The sequence below is a fragment of the Phalacrocorax carbo genome, chromosome 1 (genome assembly GCF_963921805.1).
Source record: "Phalacrocorax carbo chromosome 1, bPhaCar2.1, whole genome shotgun sequence".
Classification (NCBI taxonomy): Eukaryota; Metazoa; Chordata; class Aves; order Suliformes; family Phalacrocoracidae; genus Phalacrocorax; species Phalacrocorax carbo.
Genome location: NC_087513.1, coordinates 202,738,993 through 202,761,458, shown reverse-complemented (window position 1 = coordinate 202,761,458; position 22,466 = coordinate 202,738,993). Strand labels below are relative to the sequence as shown.

The 22,466-nt window shown below is 42.8% G+C and overlaps 1 protein-coding gene across 1 annotated transcript; it reads right to left on the bottom strand.

Annotated features, from left to right (window-relative positions):
* Window positions 1–17,502: 17,502 nt before the first annotated feature.
* MMP7 (matrix metallopeptidase 7) lies at window positions 17,503–21,806 on the bottom strand. The gene is made up of 6 exons (XM_064439314.1): window positions 21,656–21,806; window positions 20,909–21,132; window positions 20,654–20,802; window positions 18,920–19,045; window positions 18,226–18,387; window positions 17,503–17,692 (listed from the first exon to the last, which is right to left on the bottom strand). Exons 1-6 carry the CDS (start codon window positions 21,761–21,763, stop codon window positions 17,670–17,672), a joined length of 792 nt encoding a protein of 263 aa, XP_064295384.1. The 5' UTR covers window positions 21,764–21,806; the 3' UTR covers window positions 17,503–17,669.
* Between the last annotated feature and the right edge of the window lie 660 nt (window positions 21,807–22,466).

The following is a 22,466-nucleotide window of genomic DNA, read 5'->3' as shown; positions in this document are numbered from 1 at the left end:
CAAAGCACATGCTCAGTGAGGGGTGGTTGCACCTTAGAGGCGGGTAGCTTTTGGGATGGAGGTGTGTTTTGGTATTATAATGATATTATAATGAGCAAAGTTCCCAAAAAGGACAGCAGTTTGTCAAAAGCATGACAGCCTGTTGGCTCAGGGTAGCAAATGTGCAGTGTACCAGGCGCAGGGTACCTCGAGTTCCCATTGATCACAGAGCCTGGCCACAGCATCTTCCCACTGCTCCACCCTCCGGACAACTCCTCTTAGAGTTAGTACGCCAAGTTCTCCGGGCATTGACGACATCTATGGTTATTAGGGAACTTCCAAGGAATGGATTCCTCACATAGTGGCTGCACGTCACCCTGAAAGCTTCTTCAATGCTGTACCTTTTCTAAAAACCTAAGTTTAATTTCTAAGTCACCTCCAGCAATTATTCCACAGCTCCATGAGTGGTTTGGATGTGGAGACTCTGCTTCCCATCTCGTTGCCTATTTATGAGTGAGATCTTTCTTAAGAAAGCATGATCTCAAGGTTAAGGTCCTATCGTTAGTGAACATGGGACTTGGGTCAAACCCCCAAGCCACAGCTTCCCACATGAAGTTTCTAACCACTTGCACATGTCTACTTTGCCATTCTGCAAATCTAGCCCTTTCTTATGTTAAGAGAATCAGAAGGATTTTTAAACCGAAAAATATGTCTTTTTTAAACTGGAAATGGTGAAAACAGGAGGCTTTGAGTCAAATTGTAACTTTTTTTTTAATTTCAACTTTGGAAAAAACCAAGGTATTTAAATTTTTGCCGTAATGGTAATTATTTTGTTGTTTATAGAAACATTTAGGTTATACAACTAAGTTCAGTGATGCAAAATGCTAAGAGCTTTGGCCCTAGTCTAACAAAATATTTAATCTTCAATATTTGCATGATCTTTTTGAAGTTTTGTAGGGATTGATAACCTGAAGAAAATGGAATTTTCCACTAAGATAAAACAATGAACTGTGTGAGCTTGGCAAAATGGAATTTGATGGCCAGAGAAGGGAACTGAGAGATAGGGAAGCACTTGTTTTACGACTATGCCCTTGAAGAGAGCTGAGAAGCTGATCAAAGCAAACATCCTGCCTCAGAAGACACTGAGAACTGGATGGTAAAGTGTATAGTCAAGGAGAACAACTAATTGGGATGTTGATAAGAACTAAAACAAAATGCCCTTTAGGTGAACTATCCTCATAAAATCATGCCAATAGGCTGGGACTTCCCTCACCCCCGCCCCCAAATAAGGCCCTTACTCTCTAGGCATGCGTGGTAAATTTAAAGGGAGCTGTTCCTTTAAGTTGAAATGAGAAAGAAATTAACCAATCATTAGCTATGGGGTGTGAATATTAGCTGTGACTGACACATTTAACTGCATAAATGCCTGGTAGTTTCTCCGTGCAGTGTACTAGCTTTGTGGATTTACCACCTAGCACCAATCTTTGTGCAAAAATGAATTAAATGAAATACATCCTCTCTGTGTGTAGTTTGGCATTTTGCACAATGGGTGAAGGAACCCACTTTTCAGGATAACAGGATGATGTATGTGCTTAAAACTAAGCACATGCTTAAACTCGTTGTTGTTGTTAAAGATGAGGATTTCTAAAGCAAGAGTTGAAACAGTCCACGTGGATGTCTTACCATAGTGTTATCATGACAGCACATAGAGGCTGAATTAAGCCTTCTGCCATTAATTTTTGGTCCTTTCTTTCTTAAAGTGAACACATAGCATAGAAGAATGAACTTTATGCTTTAATAATAGCAGAAGTCATTCCAACTTCTTTTATCCAGCAGTTCTCAAAGAAGCTTTCCTGTTGGAGAAGATAGCTCTGGTTACACCATTATGGCTATGGTGAATCTTTGATGAGAAACTGCCTTCACCCTTACTTTACAAAGATGTTCTCCTTGATCTCATCTCATTTTGCAATAAGATAAGGTTTGAGCATGGAGGGGGTCCCTCAGAGTGGCCTGGGGGTGGGGGATGGGGGCACCACCACTGCATTCCACCCCATCCCCAAAGTCAATCTCTCTCTCCGCAAAGTGGTGGTGTGGCCAACTTTTGCCTCTGTGCCTACAAATAGACAATGCCGCATCCTTGCCGTTCTTGGGACACACTCCAGCACCTCAATGTTTTTATTGTAGTGAGGGGCCCAAAACTGGACACAGTATATGAGGTGCAGCCTTGCCAGTACCAAGTACAGGGGGACAATCACTTCACTAGTCCTGCTGGCCACATTATGTCTGATACAAGCCAGGATGTTATTTGCATTCTTAGCCACCTGGGCACACTGCCAGCTCATATTCAGCCAGCTGTCAACCACCAGTCTGTCCTGATTTTGTCTATGATAGACTTAATTTTCTTCCTAGTAGCTGGTATAGTGCTGTGTTTTGGATTTAGTATGAGAATAATGTTGATAACACACTGATGTTTTAATTGTTGCTAAGTAGTGCTTGTACTAGTCAAGGACTTTTTCAGCTCCCCATGCTCTGCCAGGTCCACAAGAAGCTGGGAGGGGGCACAGCCAGGACAGCTGATCCAAACTGGACAAAGGGATATTCCGTACTGTATGATGTCATGCTCAGTATATAAACTGGGAGGAGTTGGCCGGGGAGCAGTGATTGCTGCTCGGGGACTGGCTGGGCATCGGTCGGTGGGTGGCGAGCAGTTGCATCAGTTGTTTTTCCTGGGTTTTGTTTCTCTCTCTTTTGTTGTTTTCCTTTTCATTACTACAATTATTGTTATTATTATTATTACTATTATCACAATCATAATCATAATCATCATAATCACAACTACTACTACTATTATTATTTTTTACCTATTAAACTGTTCTTATCTCAACCCATGAGTTTTCTTAATTTTGCCTTTTTTATTCTCTTCCCCATCCCACTGCAGAGGGGGGTGTGAACGAGTGGTTGTGTGGTGTTTAGCTGCCTGTTGGGTTAAACCACAACAGTCCTGTTTGGCACCCAATGTGGGGCACAAATGGTTTGAGATAACGACATATCAGACCAGAGTGTGTTAAAACAAATTTGTGATAAGCATTTGTTATATAAGTTTAATAGTTGCTGGTCACAATGTTGATCTATTTGCTCTCAGAGTTGTTGTGTTTGTTCTCAGAGTTGTGTTAGGTAACACCTGACTTGCCGTATATACTGTTTATCAGGATTTATGTGCTGTTTATCACCTCTGGGAGTTAGATTAGTTACCGCTTTGCTGTATTGTGTAACACTGGCTTATGGTACGATAAAATTATTGGTCGTGAGATTGTGCTCAGCACTGCTGTCATCCCCATACTTTGGGAGCCATCTCTTGGAAACTATTAATAATTACACTTTTTACCTCTTCTCCTCAGAGAACCAATCTATGGGGGAGATGGGGCACACTTTCCCTGGCTCCTTCACCTTCCCTTTCTCCTTCAAGCTAGTTACAACAGCTCTTGAGAATTTTTAATATCTTTGGGGTGTTCAAACCAGCATGCTCCTATTGCTATGTCTCCTGAATGTGGTTCAGACCTTGTTTAGGGTTAAACAACTATTCAAGAATGTCGTCCAGAGATCTATACCTGCAACACGCACTGTGGCTACTCCAACCCCATCGACAGGCACTGGGGCTACTCCAGCCCCCGTGACAGGCACTGCAGCTACCAAAACCCCCACAACACACACTGTGGCTATTCAAACCCCAGTGACAGGCACTGCAGCCACTCCAAACCCGGCGACAGGTGCTGCAACCACTCCAACCCCCACGACAGGCACTGCAGCTACTGCAACCCCTGCAACAGGCACCGCAGCTGAATGAGAGAACCAACCTGTGCTGGTATCAGTCACCCCTATACACAAGAAGAAATCTTGGAAGCAAAAGTCCGTTTGTTTAGAAAAAAGATGATGAAAAAGCAGGGCCATCACAAGGAGAGGAGGAGGAAGAGGAAGAACTTGTAAACGATGTGGAAACCACTCAATCCCTGTCCTTGAGTGAGCTGTGAGATATGTGAAAAGATTTCAGCCACAATCTGGGTGAGCACATCGTCCCCTGGCTGTTCTGATGCGGGGATAATGGAGCCAGTAGCCTGGAACGAGAGTGTAAGGAAGCTAAACAACTGGGATGCCTTTCTAGGGATGGGGGCATTGACAAAGTGATTGGAAAAGGGGCACAAGCCCTCAGCCTTTAGAGGCAACTCCTGTCTGGCATGAAAGAAGGTTATCACTTCAAGGAGGATGTTATATATGGCCCAGGCAAATGGGCCACCATGGAGAGAGGTATCCAGTACCTGAGAGAATTAGCCATGCTTGAGGTGATTTATGACCCGAACAACAGTTATTCAAAGATCCAGATGAAGCCGAGTGCACACGAACCATGTGGCAGAAGTTGATACGAAGCGCACCAGTGCTGTATGCCAAGTTGTTGGCAATACTGACCTGGAAAGATGAAGAGAGACCAATGGTGGATGAATTGGCCGGCCAACTCCAAGAATGTAAAGAAAGTATCTCTTCCTCCCTTGTCTTGGCTGTGGAGAAACTGTCCCAGGAGGTCCAGCAACAAAAAGAGGATAGGTCCTACTCTCCACCCATATGGACCAATATCTCAGCTATTAGGAGTCAGATTTCTTCTGCTAAAGAGAAGGGATATAGTGGATACACACCACAGGCCACCCTGTGGTTTTACCTGTGTAAACATGGACCTCTCCATGAGAAAGTGGTATGGAAAATCTGCCTCTACCCTAGAAGCACAGATACATGAGTTGCAAGGAAAAACAATCATGAAAGAGGGTTCTTCCAGGAAAAAATACTGCCCCAGTTTCCAGTGAGCAGTTCAGTAAAATCAGCGAAAGGGCTGATTTTACTTCTGGTCTTAATAAAGGGACTTTTGATTTGCATTCAGAAGTAGCAAGTAATTAATACTATGACCAGGACTAGAGGGGCCCTGCCTCCAGTCAGGTAGAGGAAAGGGACAACCAGGTTTACTGGACTGTGTGGATCCAACGACCTGGCACATCAGACCCACGGAGTATAGGGCTTTAGTAGACACCGGTGCATGGTGCACCCTAATACCATCAAGCTATATAGGGTCAGAACCCATCAGTATTGCTGGAGTGACAGGGGGATCCCAAGAGCTAACTGTATTAGAAGTCGAAGTGAGCCTAACCGGGAATGAGTCGCAAAAGCATCCCATTGTGACTGGCCCCGAGGCTCCGTGCATCCTTGGCATAGACTACCTCAGGAGAGGATATTTCAAGGACCCAAAAGGGTACAAGCAAGCTTTTGGTGTAGCTGCCTTGGAGACAGAGGGAATTAAACCTTGCCTGGTCTCTCAAAGGACCCGTATGTTGTGGGGTTGCTGAGGGTCAAAGGACAACAGGTGCCGATTGCCACCACAACAGTGCACCAGTGGCAATATCGCACCAACTGAGACTCTCTGATTCCCATCCATGAGCTCATTCACTGACTGGAGAGCCAAGGAGTCATCAGTAAGACCCACTCACCCTTTAACAGTCCCATATGGCCAGTGTGGAAGTCTAATGGAGAGTGGAGACTAGCAGTAGACTATCGTGGCCTGAACGAAGTCACGCTGCCACTGAGTGCTGCTGTGCCAGACATGCTAGAACTTCAATACGAACTGGAGTCAAAGGCAGCCAAGTGGTGTGCCACAATTGATATCGCTAATGCATTCTTCTCAATCCCTCTGGCAGCAGAGTGCAGGCCACAGCTTGCTTTCACTTGGAGGGGCGTCCAGTACACCTGGAATCGACTGCCCCAGGGGTGGAAACACAGCCCTACCATTTGCCATGGACTGATCCAGACTGCATTGGAACAGGGTGGAGCTCTGAAACACCTACAATACATTGGTGACATCATCATGCAGGGCAACACAACAGATGGCTTTTTTGAGAAAGGGAAGAAAATAGTCCAAATCCTACTGAAGGCCAGTTTTGCCATAAAGCAAAGTAAGGGGAAGGGACCTGCACAGGAGATCCAGTTCCTAGGAATAAAATGGCAAGATGGTTGTCATCAGATCCCCATGGATGTGATCAACAAAATAACAGCCATGCCTCCACCAACCACCAAAAAGGAAACACAAGCTTTCTTGGGCGTTGTGGGTTTTTGGAGAATGCATATTCCAAATTACAGTCTGATCGTAGCCCTCTCTACCAAGTGACTCGGAAGAAGAATGATTTCAAATGGGGCCCTGAGCAACGACAAGCTTTTGAACAAACTATGGGAGGCAGTTCATGCAGTAGCCCTTGGGCCAGTCCGGGCAGGACAAGGTGTAAAAAATGTGCTCTACACCACAGCTGGCCCTACCCAGAGCCTCTGGCAGAAAGCGCCAGGGGAGATCCGATGTCAACACCTAGGGTTTTGGAGTGGTGGATACAGAGGGTCCGAAGCCTGCTATACGCTGACTGAAAAAGAGATATTGGCAGCATATGAAGGGGTTTGAGCTGCTTCAGAAGTGGTTAGTACTGAAGCACAGTTGCTCCTGGCACCCCAACTGCCAGTGCTGGGCTGGATGTTCAAAGGGAAGGTCCCCTCTACACACCATGCAGCTGATGCTACGTGGAGTAAATGGGTTGCACTGATCACCCAGCGGGCTCGAGTAGGAAACCCCAGTCACCCAGGAATCTTGGAAGTGATTATGGACTGGCCAGAAGGAAAAGACTTTGGAATATTGCCAGAGGAGGAGGTGACATGTGCTGAAGAGGCCCCACTCTATAAAAAATTACCAGAAAATGAGAAGCAATATGCCATGTTCACTGACAGGTCCTGTCATCTTATGGGAAAGCATGTGAGGAGGAAGGCTGCTGTACGGAGTTCTATACAGTAAGTCACAGAAACTGCTGAAGGAGAAGGTGAATTGAGTCAGTTTGCAGAGATAAAGGCCATCCAACTGGCCTTAGACATTGCTGAATGGGAAAAGTGGCCAGTGCTCTATCTCTATACTGACTCCTGGATGGTGGCAAATGCCCTGTGGGGCTGGCTGCAGCAGTGGAAGCAGAGCAACTGGCAGCGCAGAGGCAAACCCATCTGGCTGCCACATTGTGGCAAGATATTGCTGCCCAGGTAGAGAACCTGGTTGTAAAAGCACGTCGTGTAGATGCTCACCACATTTTCGTGGGTGGTGAGCAGTTGCATCATTTGTTTTTTCCTGGGTTTGGTTTCTCTCTCTCTCTCTCTCACATTGTTTTTCTTTTCATTACAATTGCTGCTGCTGTTGTTGTTGTTATAACAATAATTTAATTATTAAATGGTTCTTATCTCAACCCATGATTTTTCTTACCTTTGCCCTTCCGATTCTCTTCTCCGTCCCAGTGCAGGTCAGGGTGTGAGCAAGTGGTTGTGTGGTGTTTAGCTGCCTGCCATGTTAAATCACAACACACCTCCTAGGTTCTTTTCCAGCAGGCAGCTCTCCAGCCACTCTTTCCCAAGCCTGTAGCGCTGCGTGGGGTTGTTGTGACCGAATTGCAGGACCTGACACTTAGCCTTGTTGAACCCCATACAGTTGGCCTCGGCCCATCAATCCAGCCTGTCCAGATCCCTCTCTAAAGCCTTCCTACCCTCGAGCAGATCAACACTCCTGCCCAACTTGGTGTCCTCTGCAAGCTTACTGAGAGTGCACTCGATCCCCTTGTCCAGACCAGTGATCATATTAAACAGAACTGTCCCCAATACTGGCCAAGGGGAAAAAAGGTTGTGAGCAGTCACCAACTGGATTTAACTCCATTCACCATAACTCTGGGCCTGGCCATTCGGCCAGTTTTTTACCGATCACTGAGTATGCCCGTCCAAGCCATGAACATCCAATTTCTCCAGGAGACTGCTGTGGGAAATGGTGTCAAAGGCTTTGATAAAGTCCAGGTAGACAACATCCACAGCCTTTCCCTCATCCACTAAGCAGGTGACCTTGTAGAAGGAGATCAGTTTAGTCAAGCAGGACCCGCCTTTCATAAACCCATGCTAACTGGGCCTGATCCCCTGGTTGTCCTGTACATGCCGTGTGATGGCACTCGAGATGATCTGCTCCATAACCTTCTCCAGCACCAAGGTCAGAGTGACAGGCCTGTAGTTGCCTGGATCCTCCCTTTTGTTCTTCCTGTAGATGACCATCACATTTGCTAACCTCTGGTCAACTGGGACCTGCCCAGTTAGCCAGGACTGCTGGTAAATGATGGAAAGCTTCTTGGTGAGCACTTTCGCCAGCTCCCTCTGTATCCTTGGGTGGATCCCATTGAGCCCCGTAGACTTAGTGTGTCTAAGTGGTGTAGCAGGTCACTAACCATTTCCCCTTGGATTATGGGGGCTTCATTCTGCTCTCTTTTCCTGTCTTCCATCTCAGGGGGCTCGGTACCTGGATAACAACTGGTCTTACTATTAAAGACTGAGGCAAAGGAGGCATAGAGTACCTCAGCCTTTTCCTCATCCTTTGTCACTATGTTTCTGCCCACATCCAATAAAGGGTGGAGATTCTCCTTAGCCCTCCTTTTGTTAGTATGCTAATGTATTTATAGAAATATTTTTGATTGTGTCTTATGACAGTACCCAGATTAAGTTGTGTCTGGGCTTTGGCTCTTCTAATTTTCTCGCTGCATAACCTCATGCCATCCTTGTAGTCCTCCTGAGTGGCCTGCCTCTTCTTCCAAAGGTCATAAACTGTCTTATTTTCCCTGAGTTCCAGCCAAAGCTCTCTGTTTAGCCAGGACAGTTTTCTTCCCCTCCAGCTTGTCTTTCGGCTCCTGGGACAGCCTGCTCCTATGCCTTTAAGATTTTCTTCTTGAAGAATGTCCAACCTTCCTGGACTCCTCCCAAGGGACTCTGTCAACCGGGCCCCTAAATAGGCCACAGTCCACCCTCTGGAAGTCCAAAGTAGCAGTTCTGCTAACCCTCCTCCTTAATTCTCAGAGAACTGAAAACTGTCATTTTGTGATCACTATGCCAGCTCTTGATCATAAATCTAGGTTATTCTTTGCATACTGACAGTATGAAGGTTCCTGATTTTCCTCTCTACCCTGTCACTTCTGATCCCCACTAGATTCCAACAGTTTCTATCTCAATTTTTTGACCATTAGTAGCTCTATGGAAAAGGTTCTGGGGAGACTGCAGAGCTGCTGCTATCATTTCAAAAGGGAAGGATGGAAATGTTACTATTTTACCATGTCCTTATGTTAACATGCACTGATAGATCCCAGCTTGACCCCGTTGTGAATTATTTCCAGTTTACTCTGTAAATGCTGAATATTGCAAATTTTGTAAAGAATGTGAGACTACACTTGGATTAAGTCTAAGAGTATAAGGTCCAGCCAAGTGGACAAAGAGGAGAGCAGGGCCTCAGCAAAACCAGTCAGTGTGAGAAACACTTAGGAACAACCTAAAACCAGTCTTTTTTACATAGAAGAAAGATTTTGGTGATGACCTGAAAATGACTATGCACAGTGTGTTCAGAATCCACTTAAAGCTCTGGGACTGGAAGGGTAGAATTCATTTGAACTCTCTCTAGACATCAGTAAGCAGTGAATATATCTATGTCTGAGCTCAAGTCAGAGTTATCTTCCTAGCCAATGGAGAGAAATGGACATTCTTAGGATATTATTTTCTGATTTCTGCTGGACCTCTGCATTAGGATGAGATTAATTTCTCCTGAAAGTACCAAATAGAGAAAAATGCATCCTCGGATGCATTCTTTAAATGCAGCCTTTATTTATTCTATTTTATTACTTTTGTGTTAAAGCCTACCTCTAGTATTTCAACGTTTTTGTGCCAGTTGGCTGATTCCCTTCAAGGAAAGACGTGGCAGTACTGATTCAGGCTCTTCCTGATCCCACATCCGCTCACAAATTACAAGAACATTTTGTTTCATTTTTTTGCAAAGCTCATTTTCATAAAGAATAAATTGTTTCTTTATCGGTAACCATTGATTTCAGACTAATTGTTGAACTCTGAATGAATTATTTGAGAGAAGTAGTATGTAATCAGGAATGCCACCATGACACCGTCCTGTAATTGAAAATAAAAGATATGTAATATTAGAGACTCCAATTTATCTTCTGAATTCTTGCACAAACAGTAATTAATGGAATGGGCAAATGCTTTTGGCAATGTACTGTATTCTGTAATTCATGCCCAAACAGGGTAGATTGGTGTTGAATGCAAACTGTTTTTTCAGCAGCACCTTACTTTGCTCCTAGATATCTCAGCTTTGACTGCAAAGCTCCATCTAGAGAAAGCCCATAATAATACCACAGATCCCTTTCAGAAACCCTAACATGGCCTTCAGGGCAGGATTGTGTCCCTAGATGGTGGGACAGTGATTCTGAAAAGGGCTTAGAAGTCTTGGTAGATAACTAGTTGCACATGATCTTCCAGTGTGAGGCAGTAACTAAAATGTTTAATGCAATCCTTATGCAAATATATAAGGACATCTGAGAAAGGAGCAAAAGGTATTGATGGAGGTTTTCTGTTTTTTCACCCTTTAATTTGATATTATAAATGACTGCTGGAATATATCCATTTCTGGGGCCTACAAGTTAAAAAGGATGTTGGTGAATGGGAGAGGACTTAGCAGATTGAGTAGAAAACTGGACTATATATTAAAAATAAAATTTGTTTCTTTTAGCTCAACAAAAGGTGAGCCTAGAGTGAAGGAACAAACCATCAACAACATCATCAGCTCCTGGGAAGGTCTCAGGACACTGATGACTCACTGTAACACTCCCCTTAGACGGATGCCGAGAACTGTGGGGTGCAGAGGGGTCAGGAAAGGGTGAGCACAACTGCGGAGAGAGGGGCAAATAGTAGGAAGTGTGCTAATCATTTTGGCTATATCATTATTGAGACTTTTTTCTGTATTAGTATTCTTTTCTTTCTCACTCCCCCCACCCCCTTTTTTCTATAATAATTACATCTGGAATAATAGTAATTTGTTGATTAAACTGCTAAGTTATTTCTTATTTCTATAATTCCTGGCTTTGCAGACAAGGTGTTTCCTTTTGTCTATAGCAAGATTTGCAATGGTAGCAAAATACGGTAAATTTAGATTGATCCTTCCTTTGATATTCAGAAAGATAGTGAGCCACCATTTGCCACCATGCTGTAGTGTTTAATAGCTGTTAGGCTACCTAAATAGGTCTAAACCTTTCAGAATCTGTTTATGAATTTTGGACTTCAGAGTCAGTAAATATCCTATGTTAGTGAATTCCACAACTGAGTTATTTGCTGTGTAAAAGAAGTATGTCCTTCTTCATTTAAAATCTCCCTTAACATTTAGTTGGGAGTACTTTAGTTTTTGAGTTCCAAGAAATAATTAATACCTCACTAGACTCAGTATATCATCTCTGTCAGATCCCTTCCTGTATCCAACCTGAAGACCTTTAGTGTTTTCTGTTTTTCTCATGTGAATGGGCTTCCATGTTTTCCTCCATCCCTGCTGCTTTTCTCTGTGTTTCATATTTTATTGCCTGTGAACTTTATTTTTAGAGCTGACAGAAAACAGTAACAATTTCCACCCCCAAATAATTTTCCTCAGTCTTTTCCAACAAACCATCTGTAGTTCTCTGGCTTGTGGTGGATCCTGCTGTAACAATAATCAGAACAGGTAATATTTTCTATAGGCCTTTTCTAATGTTTTTACTCTTAGAGATAAATCCAAAATAATTCCATTAACGTCAATGGAATCCTTCAGATTGACATTGCTGAAACTGAAAACAAAATTATGGTACCATTAAGAACATCCTGTTTGAGGTGGGTTTTGTTGAAGATATAATTTTATAAAAACAGAAATAAAAGCATCTTGAAATTGGATGAAATCTCCAGTTAACACTATCAAAGAAAAGCCAAGAGTACAGTACTGTGACAGGCCATAGTTCATACTTTTACAGCTCATCAGTTCATTTCCATCATGTATCTATGAGCTTTTTCCAGTGGCAGCTTTGCCACATTGTTAAGGCTGGAATTACTGACACTGATGTCATTAAATTTATTCTCCAGAGATCTTATTCCCCTATTAATACCAGGTATCGCTGTCCCTCATCTAGACTATGTAGCAATTAATCCCCATTATAGAATTAAAAGCTGAAACAACAGGGCCCCTTGTGTGAAGCCAAGCTCCTGCACAGAGCTGGGGTAGGAGCTCAGCAGCCTCATGGCAGGGTTTTTCCTGGATCTGAATGCATCACAGGTAACAGGATGCTGAGGGCAATACCCTTGTTTCTCTTAGGAGTAGCAGCCAGAAAAGGCAAATATATATTTTTATTATTCATCTGAGAAGGACAAAAGGCCCTGGATGGAACTGTATATAAATGAGCAAGAAAACAGAAAAAAACCAAAAATATTCAGAAAGCAGTGAGATAAGCAGTTATTAAATAGCCAGATGGAGATAGGCTTGGCAAAGTAACCTTGTAAAATAAGTGTAAGAGAGAGCACTTGGGCAGATTGCAAAGCTTGGAAAATCAGGTTGGATTTAAGGATATATCCTGCAGAAAGGAAAAAAACCAGTCAAATCTAAAGACAGCTATACTGGTCTCCCATAAGGACCACCTAGACAAGTGTATAATGTTAGGACAAACATACAGTAGTAATTCCCAAGAAAAACATATTAGCGTTTAGTAATTTGTAGGTCAGGAAGTCCATGAGGTGGGGACTCATGAGGAATCATTTAATGGATTTGTTTTCTCCATGAGTTTGTCCAGACAGTATTTTAACCATATAAAACTTAAGTACTCAGATTATAAAATAAAAGGAATTTCCTCAAGAAAGATGGCCCTTTTGGAAGTGAAGGGTTATGAATGTTACAGCACCAGGAGGGGATTCTCACTGGTGAAATCAGACAAGCTCCACTGAATGTCACTGGTAACACTGTGTGCAGAAATACCTCACTACAAAACAAAACAAAGCTCTGGGAGCAGGTACTATTCATGGCATGACCTCTATTTTTTATTTCTTTTATGTCAGACATGGAGATAAAGAAAACAAAGAGCTACAGGCTACTAAATACACTTTAGAGCTGGATTTATTGTCACTTCATGTGCTGGAGGACGATTTTCCTGTAGCTGAGAACTCGAAACGAAGGTGTATTTCTTACCTTGAGATGTTTTATCTAGTACTCTTTGTCCGTCCCCACAATGTCAAAATGGCCATCTCCCTTCATTCCTGATGCACTGTCTTTATATTTTTTTACTGTTGTTTCTCTTTTTGGTAGGATATTCATTGGGGAAATGAATAAAATTAAAAGATAAATGAAGGTGTCTTTATGCCCGGTGTAACCTTCTTCCTGCTTTCTTTGTATAATTAAATGTTTCGGTTTCCAGGATTCCAGAAGAAACTAATCCCAAGGACATCATGCCACACATTTCACAGAGAAGCTCTGGATTAAAGATGATTCTTCCTTGTTGGGTAGGAGAAAAGGTAGACTGAAAGAAAGGACTGAGGTTGTGTTTGAATGTTCATTATCCCAGCATAACCAAACACTGTTACAATCACCAAGGAGAAGAGGAGAGAATGCATGCACAGTAATTAAAAAATTATCTAAAAATATATATAAAAAAAGGAGGGATGTTATGTAAAGAGATTAATGTGAAAGGAAAAATCAGTGACTTAAGGCTAGAAAAGGGGTACTGGTAAGTCCCCCCTGCTCATCTTTAAACATATGTATTTAACTGTAGGAATTGCTAGTTCTTTGAGTAAAATACTGTTTCTGCTGTATTTGGCAAAGGCAGATGAGAAAAGACAAGGACTCTTCCTTCAATATTTCTGATGGCTCAGGAAATTACAAGCTTCATCACTTTTTTTTTTGTATCTTCAGATATACAAACTGTTTCAAAATTTTATAAAATAATAAATATATAAAATCTGGACAATGAAAAACAGCTAGAGTATAGCACTGGGCTTTTATTCAGATGGATAAAATAACTAACCTGTGATACTGTGGAATAATCGCTGGAGGTGACTTAGGATGTTTTTAGGAAAGGTACAGCATGGAAGAAGCTTTCAAGGTAGAGTGTAGCTGACAGGTGAGAAATCCATTCCATAGAAGTTCCCTAGGCTTGTAACCATAGATGTCGTCAATGCCCGGAGAACTTGGCGTACTAACTCTAAGAGGAGTTGTCCGGAGGGTGGAGCAGTGGGAAGACGCTGTGGCCAGGCTCTGTGATCAATGGGAACTCGAGGTACCCTGCGCCTGGTACACTGCACATTTGCTACCCTGAGCCAACAGGCTGTCATGCTTTTGACAAACTGCTGTCCTTTTTGGGAACTTTGCTCATTATACTATCATTATAATACCAAAACACACCTCCATCCCAAAAGCTACCCGCCTCTAAGGTGCAACCACCCCTCACTGAGCATGTGCTTTGAATTTCTTCTAGTCTATGCTTTTAAAAGCAAAGCGAGGAAATTCTACACCAATCATCATGAAGGTATGTATGATTAGAGTCACTCAAGCTCCACCTGAAAGGTAAAAAATAGTGTAAAATAGGTTAAGAGAAAAAGGGTGTAAAATAAAGCGAGGAAGAGGCAGCAGCACCCTTGCTAAATTTGCTCTTGTCCCTAGTTTCCCCTAATGGTGAGATGTGTAGGAGAAACTCCTGTGGGCCTGTGGGCAGGTTAAGATGCACCTTACAGCAGGGGGTAAGGCAGTGTAGTGCCCAGCGGTACCACTAGATGGAGGCAGATATTGCATAGTTCACATACAGTGGGCAGGGTGAGGTGTGCCAGTGGCAGCCGTTTTCCCCGAAGGAGAGGTCCTGAATGCGAATGGGAGGACAACAGGAGCCCGGAGGTAAGATGCCGCTGACAGATCATCAGTGGTACCTTTTCCCTCTCTGAGGACAAAAATCCTGGCTCCTACTTTATTGCACATGCTGTGGAGATGCTAGCTGAGTGCTGCTGCCTGTCAGAAATGCCTCCTTCAAGATACAAGGGTGCCTCGCTCCCACCTTGTGCTGGCCCTGCTGCAGGCCAGTCAGCTCATGTGCTCGCTGGAAGCTGTCTCCCAGTTGTGTCCCACAGTCAGGACAGTCTTCCTAGGAATATACCTCTGGAGTTTTATCCCATTTATCTCAGTTCATGTGGAAATTAATTGTACATCAGAAAACAGATCCGCTACTTCCAGTCAAGTATTTGTTCTCATGCCTTCCTCATCTGTGCCTCCTCCAGCATGGTGCGTGGATTGTCCCATGTGTCCTTAAGAGTGGTTCTTTCTGCACAGTCTTTCCTCCGATGATGTCTGACTTCTATGTCTATTTTCTCTTTAAGAAGCACTAGTGAGTGACTCGAACTCAGTAAAGATCATGGTGTGTGCTACGTTCCCTGTAGGGATTTTGGCCAAAAGAACTGGATACTTTCTGTCAACATTGCATCTTTCCAGGACCCCCTGGTTGACCCAACTTGATCGAGCATCCACAGAGCCTGTATAGCTCACTAGTCCCATTCTTTGTAGTCTTTAATGCAGTCTGGGATCTGACCTTCGGTTCTGGGGCTTCCTGTTTTTCTTGTACCACAAGAAACCTGTGCCCTCAAAATAATACTCACTTAGCACTAGCTACTTCATCTTTGAGCTTCATGTGGCTAGTAACTGATGGGAATGTTTTCAAACTTGTCTTACCAGAGGTGAGAAACCTTTCTGAGGGGGAAGCACTTGAAGGCGCTATGCTTCATACCCTATCCTCACGTATCCTTGACACTCTGGATGTCTCAGTCAGTGACTTATTTCAGCCATCCCACTATCTGGTGCTGCTTCTTGCAGCAGATATTAGGTTAGATGGACTGGACTAACAGGAATTCTTTATGGAATAAACTACTGCCCATGTGGCAGGTCAAGAAGTATAATTCTCTCTCCTCCCCTCTTCAGCTTGTTTCTCCCTCTCCTTATGGAGGAGGTAGCTGTAGGATTGCAGTCTTGCGTTGCTGGAGGCACTTCCAAGGCAATTACAGAGCAATGGTGATGCCATGGATGGTGACAATCCTTTTTCTGCTGCAGAAGTTTGAAGGTAAAGTGTCGGCTAGGAAGGGTGTGATTAAAAGAGGTCAGAAGAAAAGCATGAAAAGGTAGTTTCCCAATGTGATAGAGAGGAATTAACCTTCCTTCCTTCCAACTTGTTTCACAACCCTTCCAGCTCCAGGGACCCAGGAGGAGCAAACCCCAGAGATCAGTTGGTACCCAGAAACTTGCCTGGGAATTAGGACTATCTTGGGAAGTGTATTTGTGTTTAGATGCTATCGTAGGAAATATATGTGTCTGGTGGCTGAGAGAGTAGGACATGAGACTTCTGAGTATAGGTAGATTAAAATTGCCTCTCCTCCTTTCCACCCAACCTTTGAATTGCAAAAGATACCACCACTTTCTTGTGTCCCACTTTGCCAATCCACAGACTTCCTTCTCTCAGGTGTCCTGCACCAAACTTGGGGCTGGACAAAACTCAGAGCCCTTGCATCACTGGGCAGCAGCTCTTGAACTGGAAAAGGCTTTTGTATAAAGGCTGGGAAATGCTGTCAAGCTTTTGAGAGACTAGACCTTTGTGCACATTTGGCAAATGTGTTGAGGTGGAAGAAGCCTTCTCTCCCCATCAGGGAGCATAAAAACTCCTAAGGGAGAAGCCATTGGTCCCATAAGAATTTATCAGGTTAAATAGGCAAAAAAGCTCCACTGTTTGTAGACCAGTGCCTGTATGCAAAGTAAGCTAGTAAGCTATTCTCATCATGTCCTTCCAAACCTCTCCAAGGACTAAGCCCAGTGGAGGCTTTGAAGTTTCTCAGGTGATGCTTTGCCCAGGGAGCCAGGAAGGCATAGTCATTTTCTCCTGGAATTGAGAGACATGGATGCATTTTTCCATGTCATTTGGGCTCTTCAGTTATGGCAGGAAGACGGGCATGCCACCCTGCAGCAGAGAGCAGCTCAAGCCTCCAGAACAACTGACTAGCTCCAGCAACCAGGACATCATCCTAGTTTTTCCAGGGTTATGCCTCTCTGTGCTTGTTTTTGTTTTCTGGCAATGTAGGATTAGTCTTCCAAAGGAGAGAAGAATTCCTGTTTGGTTGGTTTTTTTTAATTATTATTATTTCAAAAGAGGTGATAGGTGTTTGAATATCAGTGGACAATGGGAATCCTAGTCGACTGCTTCTTAAACCTGCTTCACTAGCAAGGTGGGAGGACACAAAGTTGAAAAGCTTTTCCTTTTGGGAAGGCATCCCAGACCATGCTGAAGGAAGCACTGTGGAGACCTTCTCCTCTATGTGTAAGCCATGTGGGAAGCACAGTGATTCTGAGCAGGCAGCACTGTGAAGCGCCAGGGCATGCATGGGAACTGAAAGCAAGCCAGGAACAGAGTGTGCCTCCAGCAGTAAATGCCCATAGGCTTTTTAGGTACCTATGCTTCTATTCAGAAAGGTATTTGTCTGTCTGTCCATCACACATGCAGGAGTTATTTAATCCCCCAGAGCAATGACAGAAGACAAAAAAAACAGAGGCAACGGAGTATACAAGTTTAGGAAGGGGTTTAATTTCTAAGTGAAATTGTGTAAAGTGCAAATAAATCAATATAAACATTCAGGGAGAGAGAGTGCAGTCCAGGAGTTTACCACTTTAATTAGCTAGAGGATTAAAATGGTTTTGGAACACCAAAACAGCCAGATGTGAATTCTTTGGTCTTTTTGAAGGACTTTCTTCAAGAATTTGGTGACCTCCTCCCTGTGGGAAAGAAGCACAAAACATAAAGAATGTACTGGAAATGGACAATGCCGACAACAGTGTTTTATTCCTAGTGTTCCTCTAGCATGCCCTGAGGAAGGTGGTGCTAAGAAAAGCAAACCTCACAAAGTTTACCCTGTGGGATGTGTTCTAATTATGCTCCACTCCTACTGCTGAGTAGTTTCTACCTTCAGTGAACTGTCGCATTGACTTGGTAAGTGTCATAGTATCTCTCATTTCCCTGCCAGTAGCCCCACTCATTGAAGGTCCACAGGATTTGTTTGGCAATATGTAGGTGTGCAGGCAGAGAGTGTGCCAGACTGCTGCACTGCTGCTCCGTTACCTCTTGGTTGCAGTGGGGGCATGCTACAGGAGGAACATAGTGGACAGAGTATACAGGAATGTGTTTTTCCCAAGTTTGTTCCTCTTCTTTCTTTTTGCTAATATGATGAAGCCCTTGCAGTCAGGGAGGGTAGTGAAATGAGAACCCCAGCAGGTTTTATCTTGAAAATCAAATCTCATAATGAATTTACCGTATAACTTCTGAATTCCTTTCCTATCGTCGTCTGAAAGTCTGAAGGTTGCTGGGTTCACATATGAGTAGAGAGGGTACATCAGAGCTTCACGGACATTTGAATGAGCAAGTCCCAAAGAATGGCCGAATTCATGAGCAGCAACAAGGAACAAATTAACTTCTGCAGCACAGAAGCATAGAAATGTACGTTAAAGGCATGACATTTCTTTTTAGCATACAAAGAATTGAAATAGCAGGAGAATTTATCTCTTTCATTCCCTTGGAATGAAAGCTTGGATTTTTGATCAGTTATTACTGAACTTCCTTATGTAACTAAAATATTTTAATTAAAAACATTACCATTCCCTTGCATGTGCACCTAGAGAACCTGAGCCTCTTTCTAACTCTGTTTTCAGTCAACCGTATTCCTACAAGCAAGTAATTTTACCTTTTCATAATTTATGTAGAAAACAGAGGCTCATAGTCCTTGTTTAGCCTGTGAAAAGTGCTTTAGAATATGTACAGAGCAGGCATTATGTAGCTGCTAATGATAATGAAGCACAAGTACTTAGAAAGGTAGTTGAAAAGAACAGAAATGTTGGTACTGAAAGCGTTCAAAGCATGAAGAGTTATGGAAAGCATATCCTATGGCTGTGTTGTTCTAACATGTAAAATATTTGCTTTTCTCCCTTCATACACAATGTGGGTTTTACCTTGATTGGACTCTGACCACCTTTCGTCATCATCAAAATGAGCATCTCCACCAAGCCCTTCTCCAGGAGCATATGCATGAGCTAGTGTGTTACCTCTTCCGTCAAAAGGATTTCCATCACCATGCTCTGGATTTGAAAGGAAATAAAAGTCATCAGATGGCATCAGCTGTAACGTTTAAATTCAGCAATTTGGAGCATGTTGCTTGTTTGTGCTAGTTTTGTGCATTACCAATCCTTTAAAAAAATCCTACAAGAGCAGCAAGGTTGTAAAAACAAGGAGCAAGGCTTAGGAAACACTCTCCAAATTCATGTCTTAAGTTCAAAACTTGTATTTGATAATTCAGGCTGCTGCATGTTTCAGAAAGAGCTGAACATCTTCATCTGAGCCTTTGTCAGAAATGTGTTTCTGAGGCAGCAATCAGGGATTATTTCAGAATAAATACTTAATGCTTGACAACATTATAAGCACCTGAATGTTTTCAGTGTTGGAAAGTGCTGGGCAACATTAGTTGTAGACATTCTCACTTGTACTGATTTTAGTGGAAGACAATGATGTGGGATAGATAACATGTTCCTGAAGAGCTATGTTTATTTGTCCCCAGCCTTGGGGTATGGTCTATTACCTACTTCTATCACAGTGCATGTGGAATGTTACCATTTCCTACCTCGAGTGCCAGAGCTGCCAGGATGGTATATTTGTACTGGCTTTCAAAATTTTCCCCTACCCCTTAGTGAGCTTCTGGCTTGACTGATGAGTTTTTGGGAACTCAAATGCCATTCTGTGTCCCTTCCCTCAGGCCATGTGGATGGACCTTGTGGCAGGGCTAACATGGGCAGAAAGGCCTAGTCCTAGTACATGCAAGGGATTAAAACCCATTCCAGCTTGCAGGATCCTTTCTCACTTTGACTGACACATTAGTCGACTCTTCATGGCAACATAATATTCTTCCTATCAGTGAAGCATGAGCTGGTATTTACATGCAGTCATCTACTTACAAGCCAGGTATCTGACCCTCACTTACAGTCAATGGAGATCTAGTAAATATTGTCAATAGATCTAGAGAACAAGTCAGCTAACCTTAAAGCAGGCATTTAGTTTGGCTGAGCTGAGTCAGTTTAGGTGCCAGGCACAAGTTAAATGTACGGCTACATTCATGTATTAGTCTGGGTCACAAGTGAGCTTCTGAAGTGACTCTGCTGGTCATCTGCTCTTACCATGCTGTGGCATCTCAGAGTGCACCAATGGGTTTCCTCTTAGAAGAAAATCCATCAGAAGATACTCTCTATGGCCAAACCTAATGCACCCCAGCTGCCAAAGACTGTTTAGTCCAGGGAATCAGACTAGTTCTATATCAAAGTATGGCTGCCTGAACCTGCCTGAATGAAGCCTGTGGAGGCTGGATCTTCAGAACCAGATGGTTCGCTCTACAGATCTGGTCCCATTAGTTGTCAAGGCAGAGAGAGCTTTGAACACCTAAATTTAGGTGTCTCATTCTGGAGCTAAATTTCCCCTGCATTTCATGGCTGTAACTCTGAAAGTATTTCCTAAAGGTTTCGTAGGTGTAAAACTGAATCATAACGTATACATTTGGTGGCATGATAAAGAGAAGATAAAATTTATGCAGACTTCAGAATAATTCCAAACTCTGATCTTTCTTAAAGCTGTGGCTATAAAAATACATGCTTTGAGCCAAACATGGACAATTGCATTTTAAAAATTATAGGTATTCTCACCACGACGTGCAAATGCAATCACAATGTCTGCATTTCCCCAGAATACTCTTTTGAACTGCAGTGGAGTCACATCACTCCATACCATGAAAGCCCTCCTAATTGCATCATCCACTTTCTTTTGGGGTAGATCAGGTGTATAATTGACAATCCTGGCAGCAAAAGAAAAAAGATTAATGTCATTTAGGGTGTGAAGGAAACCCACATAGTTAAATACAAAGCAATCCCTTTCCCTGTAAAACCTGAAACATCACTAACTTGTAAGTCAAATGTGTCTTTCTCCATCTTGGATTTCCAGGAAATGTTTTGTAATCTGCTATATCGGGGACTCCACATCTGGGCTGTTTCATTGTTTCTTCTGTTTCTGCATTTAATTTTCCAGTCACGGTCAGGTGGAAAAACCTTTGCATTTCTTTAATCCTCTCTTCTAAGCTTAGGCTTTGTGTTTTTGTAACAAGTGGAAAGAATTTATCAAGATATGCCTAGAAGAAATAGAGGAAAATAAAAATTAGTATATAAATATGTGATCTCTTGGTTCATTTGATTGAATTGTTTCATTGTCCTGCAGTCATGGCTAGTTTTAGATGTATTTTTTCTTTCCATTTCAGTTTACCAAATGCTGTTCTCTCTGTAGTAGGGATTATCATATATAAAAAGATTTGCAATAGCAGCAAAACACTGTATGCAAGCAATCCTTTTAAGTAAACATAATTTACTGAGCATTCAAATCTGCAGCCTTCCAACACAGTCTGCATAATATTTTTGAGATGTTTTAAAAATTACACGCTCCCCTTTATTTACCAGTTGGAACTTGGTCTCTTTTCTAAGTTAGACTTAGAGTGTCTAAGCTAAATAGCAAGTTTAAATTGTTTTATGTCACCTCTGCAAAAACTGTTGTGATAGTGTAAGATAAGAAGATAACATAAACAGATAGAAGAGGAATGTAGAAGCTGAATCAAAAATCAGGTTATTCATAATGCAATTCCATTGTCCCCAGTAACATACCTTTACATTCTCAGTGTCTGTGTTTCTCCATGACTCTGGTTCACGTTGTGCTGGAAAAGCAAAACTCTCAGACAGGAGGACGGCAGCACAAAGTAAGAGGTATTGCATAGTGCCCAGCTTGCCAGGGGGCCTTGCTATAGCAGAAAGGATTTGATCTTCTGTCTCCTAAGACTGCAGCTAAAATGCTTATATAGATCCTGATAGCTCCAAGCAGCAATTACATATGTGACTCATTTTTTGGTGGTGTTAATATAATGTCATTGCTATTCTAGGAAGCAAATGAAAGCATGTTAAACAATCTTTCCTTTGACTTCCCTGTTGATGTCATGTCAGAGATAGCAGCCAGCTTTGGCTCTCTTTTCATATTATTCCAGTAGTGAAACCAGAGGGTCATAGGGAAGTTCATTTTCTGTAACTTCATCAGTACAGTTACTGTATAATCACTTCTTACTGCACTTCCCCCAAGTCCCTCATACACAAAGGCATTTTGCAACAGCCTTTTGGTCAGACCGTCTGCCTGTATTAGTTGATGCAGAGGCAGAGATGAGATGGATGGGAGTGCTATCTCACTGAAACTACTGGCATTTCCTAGGAAGCATGCACAACACTGTCTAGGTAATTTTTCTGATTCAAATTCTCTTGTGAGGTACCCTGTGCTCCCGGAAATCCAGTTCAGTGAAGATAAAAAGCTTTCTGCTGTTTTTACAGAGATCAGAAGAGAACTCTTTAAATGTGCCTGCTAGAAATAAGAGACTGCGGGAAGCCTTTGTCCCTCTCCTTCCAAATGTGATGGCTTTTTAGGACAGTCTCT

Excerpts from the sequence above, each read along its gene's own strand:
- MMP7 (XM_064439314.1), bottom strand. The coding sequence starts at position 21,763 with ATGCAATACCTCTTACTTTGTGCTGCCGTCCTCCTGTCTGAGAGTTTT. Across the intron at positions 21,133-21,655 it reads CAGACACTGAGAATGTAAAG|GCATATCTTGATAAATTCTT; the intron begins GTATGTTACTGG and ends TATTTCTTCTAG. Across the intron at positions 19,046-20,653 it reads GATTGCATTTGCACGTCGTG|AGCATGGTGATGGAAATCCT; the intron begins GTGAGAATACCT and ends TTTCAAATCCAG.